Source organism: Cibotium barometz, chromosome 24, assembly GCF_041138505.1.
Source record: "Cibotium barometz isolate CiBa-2024 chromosome 24, ASM4113850v1, whole genome shotgun sequence".
NCBI classification, from domain to species: Eukaryota; Viridiplantae; Streptophyta; class Polypodiopsida; order Cyatheales; family Cibotiaceae; genus Cibotium; species Cibotium barometz.
This window is the reverse complement of record NC_141069.1, coordinates 8,645,945-8,665,593: the sequence shown is the minus strand read 5'-3', so window position 1 is coordinate 8,665,593 and position 19,649 is coordinate 8,645,945. Positions and strand designations below refer to the sequence as shown.

The window sequence follows — 19,649 nt, the reverse complement described above, 5'->3', positions numbered from 1 at the left end:
CCCATGTCCCTTCACCTGATTGGACCCCAATTCACTTACTTATTAAGAGAAATTCGTGTTTTCTCTTCATGAGGATTTTTGGAGGCTGAAAACCCTGTTTTTCCACCATTTCTCTCATTTCCAAGCTCTCCATAGCCATACCCAACTTGCTAGGGTGTTTTCCAAGCTTCCAAGAGTGTTTCCAAGTGCTAATCACTCTCCTACTCACTCCTAATGACTGAAATTCAGCAAAACAGCTCTCATTTTTGCTGTAATTTCTGGTCTTTTTGCTGAAAACCCTAATTTCAGCCTTCCTTTCTCAAGTTAAACCATAGGGGAAGCTTTCCCAATGTTCCCTTCATCCTCTTGAAGACTTTTGTCGCGAAGGATTGCGGCAAATCGAAGATATCAACACTTCTAAAGCTTCCAACGCGAAGGCTTCCGCTTGCAACAACTTCTATGAAGACTGGTAAGGTAATTGGACAATGTATTGTCATTACTTACTCAGTAGAAGGGCAGGACTCCTTGTTTAGCCGCCCTGTGTAGTATTTCTCTTGTCCTATGTGCTCTTGAAGATGTTGCTACCTTGCTTGGTAGAACATAGAGCCAATGGTAGAGAATATGGGCACTGAAGTCGGGCCGGGCATCAAGGCAGCTCCTTGGTGATCTACATCGACATACCATTGTTTTCTAAATGCTGAATTTCATATGCATTGGCATGGAGGATTTGGCAATGGATGCCCGTGAAAGTATGTATTGAATTTCTCCAATAGTAATACAATTTACTCAAGGGAGGGGTCGGCCGTTCCGGCTCATTGTGTGCCTCTTGTCAAATTCAGCAATTTACTTCTTGTATTTGAGCAAGTGTCCTTCAAATCTTAGTGTATTTAAGTGTATTGATTAGCATTGTGTTCAACCAAGTTACAGCTTGTGGTGCTGCTTGTGAGGTTGTATGGCTGCGGAGGCTGCTAGGCGAGATTGGGTTTCCACAGAAGGAGCCCACAGTCATCCAGTGCAATAACCAGAGTTGTATAGCTATTGCTCGGAACCCAGTCTTCCATGCCCAGACCAAGTATATAGAGATACAGTATCACTTTGTACGTGAGAAGATCTTGGCTGGTGACATCTTGCTACTTTATTGTTCGACGGAGGACAATGCGGCGGACCTCTTCACGAAGTCTCTACCTCAGGCTACGCTCAGGCGACGCTCCAGCTCCCTTGGGTTGGTTTCACAGCCAGGAGCTGAGAGGGGGTGTTAGAAGTCATCTCCTGTCTATATTTATACACCAGGGCCTCTGTTTTGTGGGTGTGCCCGCCCTGTATAAGGTGTTTTATCATTTTTCCTCACTCCCCGTATTTTTTCCTATTTTTTTCCATTTTTCGAGTGGTGTGGAGGGATGCCAGAGGTTGGCAAGAGCACTTAGGGGCTGGCCGACTGTCCCATCTGCAGTCCTGTGGCTGGCCGACTGCCCAGACATCAGTCGTGGGCTTTTGGATTGCTGGCCGACTGGATGTATGCAGTCATGGACCTTTTTCATTGCTGGCCGACTGCTTGTGCAATCGTGGAGGCCCTTCAATGTGCTGGCCGACTGCTCACATGGGGCATATAAATAGGCCCCATGTCCCCACCACTTCCTCATTCAGTTTTCTGCGGGATCTTGTGTATAGAGAAGAGTTTACACACCTATCTCTCTGTGTTTCTTGTGTTGTCTATTTTCTGCAGTCTACTTGCTCTTGTCTACCCAAGTTTGGTTATCATTTCCACTGCATATTCTGACAGTGTGTGGCAAAGTATGGCATGTTTGGGACTGTTTGGCAACCCAATAGGTGCTCAGATGTTACAACCCGACCCACCCTAGACTAGGGACATGTGCTAGCCTAGGATTAGGGTAAGGGTTAACCCAAGATTAGGGTTAAGGCTTAGCTTGGGTGTGGGTACCTAACGAGTTCACACGTGGGCTAAGGGCTAGCAAGATGAGATCTAGATTGACTAAGAGCTTATAATTAATAGCCTAGGACTAATAATGGCTAAAAGCTTATAAATAAAGCAAGGACCGATTAATGATATATATGTGTGTCACCATTTGGCCACCCAATTGGTCCACGCGTGCTTTCTTATCATGTATGTACATTGGACTGGTGTCCATGGCAGTTGTTTATGCCAAGGATTGATGCCACTCATGTGATACTGTAGACTTGGCTTTCCGTTGGGACTTGTGTCTCCGTGTACATGCCCGGAAATGCTTGGTGGATTGGTGTTCCATTGGGTCTGGTACCACGTGTACTTGCCTGGAGCACGTCTATTTTGGTATAGTCTCATGAAGGGGGATTGTCCATACCAATGCTGCATTGCATAGCATCTTTATGTGCTTGCTTGCAATTGCATGCTGTTTTCATGCTTGCTTGACCAATGTGTAGTTCCGGGTAAGGGGACGCCCGCCCGTGAACCGTGCGTGTGAAACTGTCTACTGACATAGTTGTGTGGCATGTGAACAGGTGGTAAGTATTACCCAATCTAGGCTCAAATAGCCCTTAGGACTTAGCCAATATTTATAAGTGAGTGCGTTCCCACTTCATTAAAGTTTGAGCGTCCAAAAGTCACTTATAAATTATGACCGCTTCCAAGTTCACACTCATTGAAGTCCCGAGGCGGACAAGACTCAATGTCCAGGACCTGATCCTCCCCTTTTACTGGCATCTCCCCATGTCCCTTCACCTGATTGGACCCCAATTCACTTACTTATTAAGAGAAAATTCGTGTTTTCTCTTCATGAAGATTTTTGGAGGCTGAAAACTCTGTTTTTCCACCATTTCTCTCCATTTCCAAGCTCTCCATAGCCATACCCAACTTGCTAGGGTGTTTTCCAAGCTTCCAAAGAGTGTTTCCAAGTGCTAATCACTCTCCTACTCACTCCCAATGACTGAAATTCAGCAAAATAGCTCTCATTTTTACTGTAATTTTTGGTCTTTTTGTTGAAAACCCTAATTTCAGCCTTTCTTTCTCAAGTTGAACCATAGGGGAAGCTTTCCCAAGGTTCCCTTCATCCTCTTGTGAAGACTTTTGTCGCGAAGAAAGACGACAAATCAAAGATCTCAACACTCCAAGGACTTCCATCGCGAAGACTTCCGCTGTCATCGACTCTACTTGCTATTGGTAAGCTTTTATGCTTAAATATGGGAGCAAGTAGCAGGAGGGAGGAACCGGATTACAAGATCACATACCCTATGTAGTGTTCTCTTGTCCTACGTGCTCTCTTGCAGATTGTTGCTACCATGTGTTGGTGGAACAATAGAGAGCAGATGGTAGGGAACATGGGCACTTGAGAGGGTAGTGTGGGTTGCAAGTCTACATTGACAAGTTGACAACCACTTATTTGCAATACTGTATTCATATGCATTGGTATGGAAATCTGGTCAAAAATGCCCATGACACTATGTACTTGATTCTCCCAAGATCAATATACTTTATTTGAGGGAGGGGTCGGCCGTTCCGGCTCATTGTGTCTCTCTTGTCAATTCAGCAATTTACTTCTTGTATTTGAACAAGTGTCCATCAAATCTTAGTGTATTTAAGTATATTGATTAGCATTGTGTTCAACCAAGTTACATTGGTATCAGAGCATACGGTTCTCTTTCACTTCTATCGTGAGAGACGATCACCGTGAACACTAGCTATCTCTACACTTAGAACATTATGGACAGCCATATAATGAATGTTGGAGATGCTAATACAAGAGGCAGGGACAATGAAATATGCATGCCTCCAATGCTTTACAGGATGAGCAAACTCATGTGGTGCACAATAGGGAACATGAATATGTGGGACAGCCGTCCTGTGGCAAAGAGAAGATGCAGGAAGAAGAGTCCGTAGTCTTGAGGGCTGAACTTACTCGTATGCAGGCTCTTCTCCATGCACAACAAGAAGAATTGAATCTCTACCGCCGCGAGGATCCATTAGTACATGACCGTTTGAAGCATAGTAGCAACAGAACGGGGACGGGAACGGGAACGGGAACAGAACGAAAGCCCCATCAGGGGAATGGGAACACGCCACAAGGGGAACGAGAGAGAAAGAGAGGAAAAAGTAAGTAGCCTTGCTGCCTTGCCTTGGAAAGTAGGAGTCGAAGTCTAAAGAGACTCGAGAGAGGAGCCCACTCGTGACTCAGAGCTGTCAAGTACGCACGCCGCACGGGCCTAGGAAATATGCGGGCAAGCAACAATAGGATACGTCTTTCAAGAATATCCACAGGCGGCTCACAACAACAAGTACACTTTTTCTCTTCTTTTTTTTTTCTTGGCCAAACATAAAAAACGTTCCCCAAAGAGGGAACGGCAGCCAAACGTTCCATGAAACCGTTCCCCCACGTTCCCCTGGCCGTTCCCATGCCAAATCGTTCCCCCATGCACGTTCCACCCGGTTTAGGCATCTCAGCCTTGGGGGAACGCGTTCCACCGTTCCCAAGGAGTGGAAACGACGTTCCCCTGCTACTATGGTTTGAAGGCCAAGAAAGCTGAATCTTATATGGATCATGCAATGGCAATAATTGCTCAAGAGTTACACATGCAACCGAGGGATGCAGCACGTGCATACTTGGCTCGTACCGAGGATGCCTATGCAGAAAAGGCAACCATCCCACATGTCTTGGAATCCCCACAAGTGCCCGAACAAGAACTTATGTCTAAGAGGATGAATCACCATGCTATGGGAGAGGAACAATGAGTGACTTCACGCCATGCAAGAATACCTTATGTAGCCCGTGAAGGATACAATGTTTATGGCAGTGGTCAAAATGTATGTCAAATGCCATTGCCGGCTGAAAATGTGCATGCACAACACATGCATCATGGGCTACAATTTTCTGTTGGTGCAGGTATTCCGCGTATCTCTCATGCCACTCATGCCTTCGAGTGTGCTCGTGGCCAGCCATGCCTCATGCTTACAGGGCACATGTATCTATGCCTTATGCATCACCTTTTGGTCCAAAAATGATGCCAGTCACAAGGGCTGTCCCAATGGACAAACATGGGGGAAAACATGTTGAGATGCACACACATGCATCAAAGTCTCGTGACTTCAAAGCCGGAGACAAATCTGTGAAGTTTGACATATATCATGGGAAATATGATGCATCAAAGGCACTTGCTTTTATTGCCCGGTTTGATATTGCTTTCAGTGATGAGGATTTCACTCAGAAATCCATGATCCGGCATGTAAGCATGTTCATGAAAGGCACTGCTGCCCATTGGTGGCTCACGGAGAAGCTCTCACCGAATCCTGTTAGATCATGGGAAGAGTTCAAGGAGAGGTTCTATGCTCAATTCTTGCCTCCCAATGCATTGAATGAGATAACAATGAAATGGGATTAGGTAAAGCAAAATGAGGGGGAATCGGTAAACGCATATGTACAAAAGTTTTGGAAAGTGCTTTTGGAGGTGTCTCCATTTATGCATGTCACCGAGGCGGAAAGGAAGAGAAGGTTTCAATCGGGATTGCAACCCGTGTACAAAGCGGAACTACAAATGTATCCTGGTCATACCTTACACCAATTAATCGCAGCCGCCACCGCCACCGAGCAATTGGAACTCAAATTGAGTCGATCCAATAAGGCTAAACCCTCATTTCAAGGCAAAGAGAGGACTATCCAAAACCTGCAAAATGATGGACAGCCACCTAAAAATGACCAAAATCAAGATAAAAATGGTACAAAGGCTCAAAATAACACTACCAAGAAGCGTCCCTTCAAACTGAGAGACTATGGTCTCACTCCGGAACAGAAAAAGCAATATATGAGTGAGGGGAAATGCTTTACTTGTTGTCACCAATTGGCCGACCATTTGGTCCATCTCCAGTTTTGTGTCTCGTTCACTTGAGGCCAGGCCGGTGTCTCATGTGAAGAGGCCAGTATTTTGCTAAACATGGACGGGAGCCAGACTGATGCCACCCGTGTATGACCTGCACTGCGTTCTATCTATGGGATTGTCACGCCATGGAAGAGCCAGTATTTGTGCCGTGTCTTACCTATGGGACTATCACTCCGTAGGAAGGCTCGTGCCTGGAACTGTGTTTTACCTATGGGATTGTCACTCCATAGGAAGACCGGGATTTATGTTTTCTGTCGTGCCATTTATGTGCCGACAGATGTTTTGTACTTGTTCCATGAACGGGAGATATATCCATGATACTATTTGCACATGCACTCATGTTTTGCATGTTTGAAACTGTTTTCGCATGACTTGTATTCTTGTGTTTCCCTGCTTGACGTGCCACTTACTGAGCGGGAACACCTGCCAGTGAGTCGTAAAGTTTGCTCTGTCTTCTGACAAGTTTTGTTGCGTGTGAACAAGTGGTAAGTGTATTGCACTTGTTGGTTTAATAGTTTTATTTCTAATCTTTCATTGTAAAAGGTTGTAAGTTCACATTTATTTAAAAGTGGGCACCTATTATGGGCACCCACATATGGACCAAGGTGGGGAGCCACACTTAACCTTTTATGTGTGTGGGGGTGGGTGCATGGCCACCTACCCACAACACACCATGAAGCTGGCCGCCCCCATGCAAACGTGGGGAGCCGGCCAGTTGTGGTCGTTTAACTTCTCCAATCTCTACAAAAGAGAGCGACCACCCCACTCGTGGAAGGACAAAACCGGCGATCGTCTCCTCCTCTTCAGGCTGCACCATCTCCACCACCTCAGCAGACGGCGGCTCCCTCTGTCCAGCAGGCTGCGCTTGTTCACCAGCAGGCTGCCCTCTACACTGCAGGTGGCACAGGCTGCAACCAGGTGTTCCCTTTCCTCTCCAGCAGGCGGCTGCCTCCTCTGCATAGCGGCTGCTTTTCCTCCCATACACGCGGTTGTACCTTCTGCAGGTGGCTGCGCTTGTTCACGAGCAGGCTGCCCTCTACACTGCAGGTGGCGCAGGCTGCAGCCAGGTGTTCCCTTTCCTCTCCAGCAGGCGGCTGCCTCCTCTGCATAGCAGCTGCTGCTCCTCCCATACAGGCGGCTGTGCCTTCTACAGGTGGCTGCGCTTGTTCTCCAGCAGGCTGCTCTCTACACTGCAGGCGGCGCAGGCTGCAGCCAGGCGTTTTCTTTCCAAAGGCGGCTGCTCCTTCTGTCCTCTCCTCAGGCTGCGCCACCTCCACCTCCACAAGCAGACGGCAGCTGCTGCTTCTCCCATACAGGCGACTGTACCTCCTCTGCTGGCGGTTGTGCCTCGTCCCCACGGGCGGCTGCAGCCGGGTGTCTCTTGCCCATACAGGCGGCTGCGCCACCCTACAAGCAGCTGCAGCAAGCGACATCTGCACTTTCAAGGTGGCAGCGCCTCCCACAGCAGGCTGCCTTCCTCCTCCACAGTAGGCGGCTGTGTCCTGCTCAGCAGTTGGCTGTGCTCCTCTGCAGGCGGTTACACCTTCCCTCCATAGGCGGTTACAGGTGGCTACACCTTCTACACATGCAGCTCCTCCTCCTCCTCCTCGACAGGCTGCTGCGCCCTGGTCTCCCTCTCAAGTAGCTGCACACAGACACCTCGGGTATTTGTCTTCCATTTGCGAGCTACAAGTAAGTGAATTCAGATTTAAGTAAAGAACTTTGTTGTAAATCTGATAAAGGATTCTCTCTACGGCTAACACCCGTTCGGTGTCGGGTAGTCCAAGCTTTTGGAGAACCACGGTCCAAAGGTGCCGAGATCGGGAGAGCCAGGCGTTAGTACGGGAGCGCCTGTTAGTGCGTGGTCTTGGAACACCAGTGGGGCGCTCTCCGCCGCAGAGTCCAGTGAAGGCACAGGACCGTAGAGACTGGACCACTCAGGTGGTCGCTCTCCTTCGAACATCTACTTCGAGCCTCTTGTTTGGTACTGTATTCATTTGTACATGGACATCATCTGGTTCATTGAACCCATGGAGCATTGTATTTGTTAAATACTCCCAATAATATATCATATATTGAGGGGGCGGTCCGCCCGTTCCGGCCCCAGTGCTGGTGTCCATCTATCAACATTTCTTTTCATTTCAATTTTCAGTTGTTATTAAGTTGTCCATTTCAAATTGTGATATTAAGTTATGCTATTACGCGTGTGGGTGTCCAACGGAGTCTATTCCCACTTGATGGGATCGGTTTCATTGGTATCAGAGCACGGTTGTTTCCCTCTTCTTAGTGGGGAAACGAACCTGTGTATTGGACACCCCGCTTCTAGCACACTTAACACAATGGACAGCCAAGGCCACCCTTTGGTGGAAGTGCCTAATTCGAGGGGCCCATCAAGTGCCTCACGTGGTTCTGATGCTCTACAAGGAAGGCACAAGCCCCTTGAAAGGGTAAATGATAGTGATTCAAAGGGACAACTGTCTCGAGGAAAGACAGTCATGCAAGAAGAAGAGCCTAATGCGATGAGGGCTGAATTGGAGCATATGAGAAAGCTTTTGCAGGCACAAGAGCAAGAGCTGAAATTTTTGCATGAAGATCCCCATGTGCAAAGTGCCATTGAAGCAAGGAAAGCCGATGCAATGGTAGATGTGACTTTTGAGTCCATGGCACGGGAAGTGGGAAAGAAGCCAAGGCAGTTGGCACTTTCTTACCTCCTCCGCAAAGGTGACATCAAAGAGGAAGAAGATGGAGAGCTGAAGTTCAAAAATCCACCTCGCTTGAAGCATGGAGATCCCGCATCTCAAAGGTTGAGGTCATTTATGCAAAAGGAAGAGGTGACAGTCACCTCTCGTCATGCATCTTCTCCACAAGGCACAAAGCCTGACAGGTATATGTATGCTAGTGCTCATGGAGGGCATGATGGTCACATGCATTCAAGACATGTATCCCATGATAGGGGTAACAGGTCTGCCACTAGAAGAGCTTTGCCTTCTGAGTTGTCTCATGGAGAGACATTGCCTTATGCAGGAAAGTCACATGCATCTGATTCTCAAGTTCGTGGAGCACATGCCACGGTGCTTCAAGCCCATGCAAATAGGGCTGCCCCGTTGAATAAAGGGAAAAGAAAAAGAGAGGACCATGAGCCTCATGCCAAAAAGCTCAAGGAATTTAAAGCAAGTGACAAGTCCGTTAAGTTTGATGTTTTTCATGGAGAGCATGATGCTTCCTAAGTGTTAGCATTTGTGGCACAGTTTGACATTGCTTTTAGCGATGAGGACTTCAATGAGAAGTCTAAAGTACGCCATGCTAGCATGTTTTTGAAAGGGACCGCTGATCATTGGTGGATCACTGAAAAGATCACCAAGGACCCCATTTGCACCTGGAAGGAGTTTAAGGACAGATTCTATGCTCAGTTTTTGCCACCAAATGCGGAGCAAACTCTCACCCAAAAGTGGGATAGACTTGAGCAAAGAGATAATGAAAGTGTGCAGTTGCTTGAGGTAACTCCTTTCATGCAAATCGCTGAGGATGAAAGAAAGAGGAAGTTTCGCTCCGGATTGCAACCAGCTTATCGTTCGGGAATTGAATTGCACCCGAAACATACTTTGCAACAGCTTACTGCCTCTGCTCTTGCTATGGAGCAATTGGTGCTCAAAATTAAGCAAGATCAAGGCAGTTCAAAGGGGAAAGACAAGGCTGTCCCAAATCTGCAAAAAGGTGGACAGCCACCTAAAAAGAACTTCCGGGAGACCCACAAGGGAGGTAAAGCTGAAAATACCTCATCTAAAGATCAGGGCCCAAAGAAGAACAAATTTGGCTTGACCCCGAAGCAAAGAGAGCAATATGCCAAGGAGGGAAAATGTTTTTCTTGTGGTAGCAAAGAGCACATGTTTCGACAATGCCCTGACCGCAAACTAAAGCACGAGGACAAACAGACCAAGGCTAATGTACATGCAGTTCCCGATGTGCAAGGAAACACAAATCATGATACAAAAGAGCAAATGGTATGCAAGGCTTGGGGTCAAATCAAGGATCAGCCCGCCTTATTCATGTTTGATGACTGTGCAACCGATAACTTCATCTCTATACAAACAGCAGCTGCCTTGGGTATTGAGGTTGAGAACATGGGACCTCAGATTGAAGCCAAAGCTGCCTTTGTTGGTAAAGAGGTGCAAGTTACCCCACTGATAGGGAAGTTGCACATACATATCCAGGGCTACCTTGATAATGAACATTTCTTAGTTGCACCACTAAATGGATGTGATGTATTGTTGGGCAAGCCATGGCATCATAGGCTTAAGCCGTGCAAAGAGTACAAGACCAATATGATTTCTTTTATGCATAAAGGCCGCATGCATTTCATTGATGCTGGCAAAGAAGGGAATTCCATCCCACTTGTATCTCACATCCAAATTAATAAAGCAATGAAAAGAGTCTTTCTGAGTACTTGGTTTTTCTTCGTGATAGCATTGTACCAAGTCATCAAAATGTGGATGCTATGACTTATGATAGGCTGAATTTTCTTCATGCATTCAACGACTGTTTTGCTGATGCATTGCCAGGTAGTTAACAAACCCGCATACCGTGTGAGTGCCGCACAACAAAAAGAGATCATGAAGCACGTAAATGAGCTTTTAGAGAAAGGTTTGGTTCAGCCTAGTTCCTCACCTTATTGCTCTCCTGTGCTTCTTGTTCAAAAGAAAGACGGCTCATTCCACATGTGTGTGGACTATAGAGCTTTAAATAAGCTTACCATCAAGAATAGATTCCCAATTCCGCGTATTGATGACATTTTGGATAAGCTTGATGGTTTGGCTTGTTTCAGCCGTCTTGATTCCAAATACGAGTGGTGCAACAAGATGTCCATAAAACTGCATTCAGGACAGCCTTTGGATTATATGAATTTTTGGTGATGCCTTTTGGTGTCACCAATGCTCCTGCTACGATTAATCGTATGATGGACAGGATATTCCGACCCCATCATAAATTCATAGGAGTATTCTTTGATGATATCTTGGTTTTCTCCAAGAATGAGCAGGAACACAGAACTCATTTGGTCACAGTATTCGAAGAGTTGCAGAAGCATAAACTTTTCATTAATGCCAAGAAAAGTGAGTTCTTCCTTTGGGTCACATTGTATCCAAGGATGGAGTAACAATGGATCCTGCAAAGATAGAGACCATTCGGAATTGGCCAAAATACATTATTTGGGTCATATTGTATCCAAGGATGGAGTAACAATGGATCCTGCAAAGATAAAGACCATTCAGAATTGGCCAGAATTGCAAAACGTACATCAAGTATGTAGTTTTCTGGGATTATGTTCATATTATAGGCGTTTCATAAGGCATTTTGCTATGATAGCCACCCCTCTACATGATCTCACAAAGAAGAAAACCACTTTCAAATGCACTTCAAAAGAACATGATGCTTTCTTGCAGCTCAAGCATGCTATCATATGTGGACCCGTATTGATTGTTCCTGATTTGCAAAGATCATTCGTAGTAGAATGTGATGCCTCTGGCGATTGTATAGGGGCTGTCCTAAATCAAGAAGGGCATGCAATTGCATAAGAGAGCCGTCGTTTGCATGATGCTGAGCTCCATATGGATATCTATGAGAAAGAGCTCTTGGCTGTAATTCATGCCTTAAAGATATGGAAACATTATCTTCTTAGGGGTGAATTTGTAGTCAAGACAAATCATGAAAGCTTGAGATACTTTCTATCTCAAACAAAGCTTTCGGAGAAGCAGATGAGAATGGCAAACTTTCTTTTCATGTTTCATTTTCAGATTGTGCATACTCCGGGAAAGAAAAATGTGGTGGTAGATGCATTATCCAAGAGGCCTTATGTGGCTGCAATCTCAGTGGCCTCTCATGGAGACTTATCTGCTATGCGAGATTTGTATCATTTGGATGCTGATTTTTGCCATATATGGACTGATTTGATGGCTGGTCATTCACATACCTCTTATGTTATCAACGAGGGTTATCTTATGAAGGATAATTGCCTATGTGTCGTGAAGGATTTGCGTCCAAAGGTTATGGAGGAATGTAACGCTCCACCTTATGCTGGTCATAGAGATATAATGCCCACTACACGCATGATTGAGAGAGATTTCTTTTGGCCAAGCATGCGTAAAGACATTGAGGCTTATGTACGTGCATGTATTACTTGCCAAAAGGTGAAATTTGACAGGCAAAAACCTCCAGGTTTGCTTCAACCATTGCCTATTTCCTCACAACCTTGGGAAAGTATTACTATGGATTTTTTGGAATGATGCTATTTGGACCATTGTGGACAGGTTTAGCAAGCAAGCTCATTTCTTGTCCGTCAAGAAAACCATTAAAGTTGATCATATGGCAAAGCTTTTTCTTGCTAATATCTTCAATCATCATGGTATGCCTAAATCCATTGTTGGGGATAGAGATCCCAGGACTACGAGCCTCTTTTGGAGGGCTTTATTTGATAACATGGGGACTAAACTTGAGTTTTCATCAGCTTATCATCCCCAAACGGATGGCCAAAGTGAAGCTGCAAATTCAGCCGTGTTGGATTTGTTGAAGTGTTATGTGGCAGATCAAAAGACTGCATGGGAGAAGTATCTTCCACTTATTGAGTTTGCCTACAATAATACGATCCATGCCTCCACGGGAAAGGCTCCGTTTGAGATTATTTATGGCAAAGTGGTTTTGCCACCCATCCTTCGTACAAAGGATGAGATTTTTGCAGCTAATGAATATGTTCGTGACTTGGATGTAGCCTTTGCTCAGGTACGGACAGCCATTGCAAGGTCTCAAGATAAGCATAAAATGGCTGCTGACAAGCATAGAAGGGACATGCAAGTCAAAGAAGGTGATTGGGTTTTGCTGAAATTTGAGAAGGCTAGGCTTCGGAAGAGGCCAAGACGAGAAGGATCATATCCTAAGCTTTCTCCTCGCTATTATGGACCCTTCAAGGTGATTCAAAAGATCAATGAAGTGTCATACAGGCTTGCTTTACCTAGTAACTGGAAGATTCACCACGCATTTCATGTGAGTCTTTTTCGGAAATATGTGGGGCCAGATCCTGACAAGCCTGTCACAGAAGATCCACCAGATTGATGAGCTTGAGGAGATCCTCCAGCCCGAACAGATTGTCTTTCACAAGGAGCGAAAGCTACCTGCTGCAAGAAAGCTTTCCAGGAGATACCTTGTGAAGTTCAAAAATTATTTGCCCATTGATACAAAGTGGGTAAATGAGGATTATTTTATTGACTAACCACAGTTGTTGCAGGCATATCTTGAGGCTTTTCAATTGAGGACAACTCTTTAGAAGCCCAACGGGATGTCACCAATTGGCCGACCATTTGGTCCATCTCCAGTTTTGTGTCTCGTTCACTTGAGGCCAGACCGGTGTCTCATGTGAAGAGGCCAGTATTTTGCTAAACATGGACGGGAGCCAGACTGGTGCCACCCGTGTGTTAGCAGGATGGTGTCGTATGGACGGGAGCCAGACTGGTGCCACTCGTGTATGACCTGCATTGTGTTCTATCCATGGGATTGTCACGCCATGGAAGAGCCAGTATTTGTGTTGTGTCTTACCTATGGAACTGTCACTCCATAGGAAGGCTCGTGCCTGGAACTGTGTTCTACCTATGGGATTGTCACTCCATAGGAAGACCGGGATTTATGTTTTCTGTCGTGCCATTTTTGTGCCGACAGATGTTTTGTACTTGTTCCATGAACGGGAGATATGTCCATGATACTATTTGCACATGCACTCATGTTTTGCATGTTTGAAACTGTTTTCGCATGACTTGTATTCTTGTGTTTGCCTGCTTGACGTGCCGGGGACGCCTGCCAGTGAGTCGTGAAGTTTGCTCTGTCTTCTGCAAGTTTTGTTGCGTGTGAACAGGTGGTAAGTGTATTGCACTTGTTGGTTTAATAGTTTTATTTCTAACCTTTCATTTTATAAGGTTGTAAGTTCACATTTATTTAAAAGTGGGCACCCACATACGGGCCAAGGTGGGGAGCCACACTTAACCTTTTATGTGTGCGGGGGTGGGTGCATGGCCACCTACCCACACCACACCATGAAGCTGGCCGCCCCCATGCAAACGTGGGGAGCCGGCCAGCTGTGGTCGTTTAACTTCTCCAATCTCTACAAAAGAGAGCGACCACCCCACTCCTGGAAGGACAGAGCCGGCGATCGTCTCCTCCTCTTCAGGCTGCGCCATCTCCACCGCCTCAGCAAACGGCGGCTCCCTCTGTCCAACGGGCTGCGCTTGTTCACCAGCAGGCTGCCCTCTACACTGCAGGTGGCGCAGGCTGTAACCAGGTGTTCCCTTTCCTCTCCAGCAGGCGGCTGTACCTTCTGTAGCAGGCTGCCCTCTACACTGCAGGTGGCGTAGGCTACAGCTAGGTGTTCCCTTTCCTCTCCAGCAAGCGGCTGCCTCCTCTGCATAGCGGCTGCTCCTCCTCCCATACAGGCGGCTGTACCTTTTGCAGGTGGCTACGCTTGTTCTCCAGCGGGCTACTCTCTACACTGCAGGCGGCGCAGGCTGCAGCCAGGCGTTTCCTTTCCAAAGGTGGCTGCTCCTCCTATCCTCTCCTCAGGCTGCGCCACCTCCACAAGCAGACGGCGACTGCTCCTCCTCCCATTCAGGCGGCTGTACCTCCTCTGCTGGTGGTTGTGCCTCCTCCCCACGGGCGGCTGCAGCCGGGTGTCTCTTGCCCATACAGGCAGCTGCGCCACCCTACAAGCAGCTGCAGCAAGCGATATCTGCACTTCCCAGGTGGCAGCGCCTCCCACAGCAGGCTGCCTTCCTCCTCCTCCACAGCAGGCGGATGTGTCCTGCTCAGCAGTTGGCTGTGCTCCTCTGCAGGCGGTTACACCTTCCCTCCATAGGCGGTTACAGGTGGCTTTGCACCTCCTAGGTGGCTACACGTTCTACAGATGCAGCTCCTCCTCCTCCTCCTCGACAGGCTGCTGCGCCCTGGTGTCCCTCTCAAGTAGCTGCACACAGACACCTCGGGTATATGTCTTCCATTTGCAAGCTACAAGTAAGTGAATTCAGATTTAGTAAAGAACTTTGTTGTAAATCTGATAAAGGATTCTCTCTACGGCTAACACCCGTTCGGTGCCGAGTAGTCCAAGCTTTTGGAGAACCACGGTCCAAAGGAGCCCAGATCGGGAGAGCCAGGCGTTAGTACGGGAGCGCCTGTTTGTGCATGGTCCTGGAACACCAGTGGGGCACTCTCCGCAGAGTCCAGTGAAGGCATAGGACCGTAGAGACTGGACCACTCAGGTGGTCGCTCTCCTTCGAACATCTACTTCGAGCCTCTTGTTTGGTACTGTATTCATTTGTACATGGACATCATCTGGTTCATTGAACCCATGGAGCATTGTATTTGTTAAATACTCCCAATAATATATCATATATTGAGGGGGGGGTCGGCCCGCGTTCCGGCCCCAGTGCTGGTGTCCATCTATCAACATTTCATTTCATTTCAATTTTCAGTTGTTATTAAGTTGTCCATTTCAAACTGTGATATTAAGTTGTGCTATTACGCGTGTGGGTGTCCAACGGAGTCTATTCCCACTTGATGGGATCGGTTTCACTTGTGGTAGCACCGAGAAGCCGCCGGTCTGAAGTTTCTATAATATTTAATAGTGTTTCTTGGTTCTAATATTAACTAGCGAAACTTACCCTTTCAGCAAAGTCTTGAGCAGTTGCCTAAGCATTCCACACATCTGGTTGCCTAAAGACCAGCACCTGTACCTTGGCGCCTTATAGTAAAATGCAGGTGCCTAAGTGTTTTTAGCACAGTGCTCTTGTAATTTTGATTAAGAATTTGCTTAACTCAAGATGTATGAGAAAGTTCACATGGTGAGACAACAATATGGCATGAAAGAACAACAAATAAGCTATATTGTGAAGATGAACTTCACCGGTTTCTGCAGCCACCACACCATTAACTGCGATGGTCCCCACCATTTCACTAAGTGCCTCACTAGGAGTTTTGATCAATCTGTCTCGTGTCCTCATCTTCTCTCTCCAATGAATCACTTCCAGAATCATTTGAAGCAGTACAAACTCAATTTTGACGATATCAGATAAAATGCCAACCTTTGCATCTGGTGGTTTCAAGAATTTCTCTGTGAGCTTAGAAGCAAGAGGAAACATGAGCTTGAGTCTCTCTGCCGCAGACAGCACCTCCATTTGTGCAATACAATCTTTGAGTTTCAATGCTTGAAAGACTGAGGAGAAACCATCCAGCAAAGACGACAAAGCTAGGGTTTCAGTTGGGGCACCTTCAAGGCTATCCTTCATGGATTTTTCCCTGTTATTGACCACAACTATGAAGCTCAAAACCTCCCTGACCACAGGGCGCAAGGCCTTGATGTTGTTTTTAGTTCTGCTGCTTGATTGCTGCAGGCCTTCGAACATGAGTGGAGCAAGGGGAGCCAATGTGGCCACGGCTGTACAAGCACTGCGGTGACCAACGACCAAAGGTTTGAGGCACAGCAGCAAGGCCTTCACTGAGGAGGCGATCGTAAGAGCCGAACTGTTGGCACCACCAGGAGAAGAGAGCTCCAGGGCTGCCAAGGCCCACAGCACGTGTGGAGGCGGGTCTCCGGACAGGAGAAGCTGCCTGTCCTCCGGACTAATCAGCTGCTTACTAGTCGTGGCAGTAAAAGCAGCAATACCTTTACCCCTGAGCCAGCTCGACAGCGTTTCGAAGAGCCCCACGATTGCAGTAGAAGTGGTCACCACATCCTCACCCCGCTCGCGTTTGGCAGCGACCGCCCTGATCTCTTCCTGCAAGGCAACAACAAAGGCATCTTGCTGTTGCTGTTCCTCCTGAATGCGGAGGAGGGTGGAGCGCAGCTTGCATTCGGGGAGATCCTCCGCCGACCTCCGCAGCACCTCCTCCAAGTCCGAGCTGCACACCAGACCCGAGTTGTTGACGCTGCCGCTTGCGAGCTGCTGTGCCAGGAACCTAATGAATTTCCTCGCAACCTTGCTATCAACGCTTCTTTTCTTCTCCTTCGCCATGTTTTCCTGCGTTGAGGGTCCTTCAGTCGCGCCCGCCGCCTGGTTCTCCCCTCCCTATAAAGAATAAGCTAGGCTTCGAACATGGACGAGAAGTCTCAAACGCCCTAAGGATTCTAAGGCAACAATAAGAATTAATAACAGAGAACTATATAGTTCACATGAGTAAGTGTGAAAGTAGTGCCTGCTTGATTCTCCCTTTTCTATAAAAAATGCTCACTAAGCTACTTATGGTGTGAAAAGATGGCAAAGGTCTAAAATGGAAATGGAGTAGAAAGATGCCATAGGAGTGGAGGGGAGTAGCATAAACATAGAGGTTGTTCTCTAAGAGTTCGAATGTATAGGGTGTGCTCTTGCCTTTAAGGATATTAAGGGAGCTAAAAGAATCAACAACAAAAGGATGGTTCACCTTAGAAGGTAAGTGCACCCTTTTGATTTTGATGACTAATCAAAAGAAATCTCCCCTTATTTTATAGCTAGCCTAAGCTAGTGCAATACAAAGAAGTATTAATATGACTAAATCTCTATTCTTACGACTTCACTTCCTTGTATTTGGAGTCCATCAAGTTCTTCTTCTCTTTCCCTTTTCCTTTCTTCCGAGGGTCTCGTTGGGTATTTCAGAGTCTAGTAGTGTGTCCTTAGTGTTTTGACACCCTCTTATTAAGACAACATAAGATGAGGCTTGATGCCTATAAAAGCATTGTACATGGTCCTTTTTACATGTGTGAATTCACTATTTCACTTGGGATTCAACACTCCATTAGGCCTTAATTGACCCTATCCTAAAGCATCCTTGAGCTTAATTTTGCAATTTGATGTTCTTAAGTAACAAAACAACCATCTTGAGTCTAGAAAAACTTTACCTACTAGTGGCAATGGTGGGAAAACATATAAAGTATCCCAATGGTTTCCCCGTCTCCTATAAATCCCAAAGGATGAACAACAGCTTGCCCCACAGAATAGAGCTTAGAGTGACGAAGACACTACTACATATGACACATAGACCAAACCTTGATCAACTCGAGCTAACCCTCCTTAAATTAGGTCCTTAATATACATTGAGTCTAATTTATGTATATTAAGACCAAACCTTGAATCAGTGATCAACTCAAGCTAACCCTCCTTAAATTAAGTAATCCAATAAGTGGGTCACCATGCTTGAACCATAGATTTCCTACTTGAGTAGACACCAGGTACTCAATGACTTCATCCCTCTTCATAGGCTTTGGCAATTTGGAGCACGCGACATCATACATCTGGTCATATCTTCCCCTTTCATTGTCCTTAGTACTTATTGTTATAACCTCTTGCCTTTACACCAAAATACCATGCTGTCCGCACTATTTTGTCTCCACAATGTCCCATTGTATAATGACAACTTGAGAAGGCTCAACTTAAGTGTTTTGATTCTTGATAAAAGCATTATTACCTTTTTCTTTCATTGCACCCAAAACATTGCCTCTTTCCTGCATTTCATCAAAACCCTCATCACCCTCTTAATTGTCATATCCTCGACAATTGTGTCCACAAGAAAATCACTACCATCTCACGGGTGTTGAATTGAGATTTGTCTTCACTTTCATTAACCCAATCCTCATTGTGATAAGTGACCTCGTAAGAAGAATCATAGCTACCATGATCATCATAAGCATAGTGATCAAAATTCTCATTTTTTGCATGCCCTTGAGAATCATAAGCATGTTACACATCTTCATTGTCACCTTCTCTATGCATGTGGAATCGTCAAGATCACATGAACTATCCTCATTGGAAGTGTAATCCTCAATGTTGGGGAACCAATGCAATCTCCTTCCTCATCAGTACAACTTCCATTGTCGATGCTATAGCAATCTTTCTCCTCATAATAGCTATCATCCTCACTATCATAATCTTTCATAACTTCCAAAATAGCTATTATTCTCACTATCATAATCTTCCATAACTTCCAAATAGTACCCGGGACAATAGGAATATCGAACTCAAGTGAAATAAGGCTTTTTGGAAAGCTCTTGGCACCTATTTTCCAAATATGTCCTCCTTTATATTTTAGGCAATGGCCTACATGTCTCTGTTTTGACTTTTGTGAAAAGTCACCCACAAGCCAAAATTGCCATAACTTGATCAATCGGTGTCCAAATTTGACAAACTATAGATTAATGGAATGCATTTAACAAGCATCAATGCATACTCTTTGACCAAGTTTGACCAACAATAACTACTCTCTGTTTTGACTTCTTTGATTGGTCATCAACTATTTTCGTTTGATCAAGTTAATGACATCTGAATTGAGTGATCTTTGGTTTGTTAGGAAGCTAGTGACATGTACTCATTTCCCCAAAACACCACACTATTTTTTACTCGATCTCAGCTGAAGTAAACTTTTACCGATTGGGCATGCAAATGCTATCAAAATTGGGAGTTTGATGGCTCTAGGCATAGTGCTTAGAGAGAACTATAAGGCTATGCGAACACCCACAAAATAGCCCCAACCATTTTTGAGTGAACTAGGGTTTTCTACATAACATAGTCAAAGTGTCCCAACATTAAATAATGCATCCCAATTGCATTTGCCAATGTTCTAATGCATCAAAAGTGTTATCCGAAAACCTTAGGCATGTATTTGAGCATCCCAAACTCAATCCATAAGCATCATACATGCACTTTACATAATTTTTGACATAACCTCCTTTGTATTTATAACTGAATCGAAACTCAAATCAATAAGTTCACCGAATGTATCCAATATCAAGTGTCAACCCATGCACCAATTGT

General features: G+C 45.8%; 1 protein-coding gene across 2 annotated transcripts in view; it reads right to left on the bottom strand.

Moving 5' to 3' along the window:
- Positions 1-17,006, bottom strand: part of LOC147624878 (uncharacterized) — a 54,915-nt gene extending 37,909 nt beyond the window's left edge. Inside the window, exon 1 of one of the 2 annotated variants that reach the window (XR_015268871.1) lies at positions 15,773-17,003. Coding sequence is in view for 1 of the 2 variants with exons in the window: in XM_086818117.1 (XP_086674243.1) it covers positions 15,773-16,880 (1,108 nt within the window). In the remaining variant the exon portion in view is untranslated. Of the gene's footprint in view, positions 1-15,772 lie in introns of both variants that reach the window. The other variant, XM_086818117.1, reaches the window with a different exon arrangement.
- Positions 17,007-19,649: the final 2,643 nt, after the last annotated feature.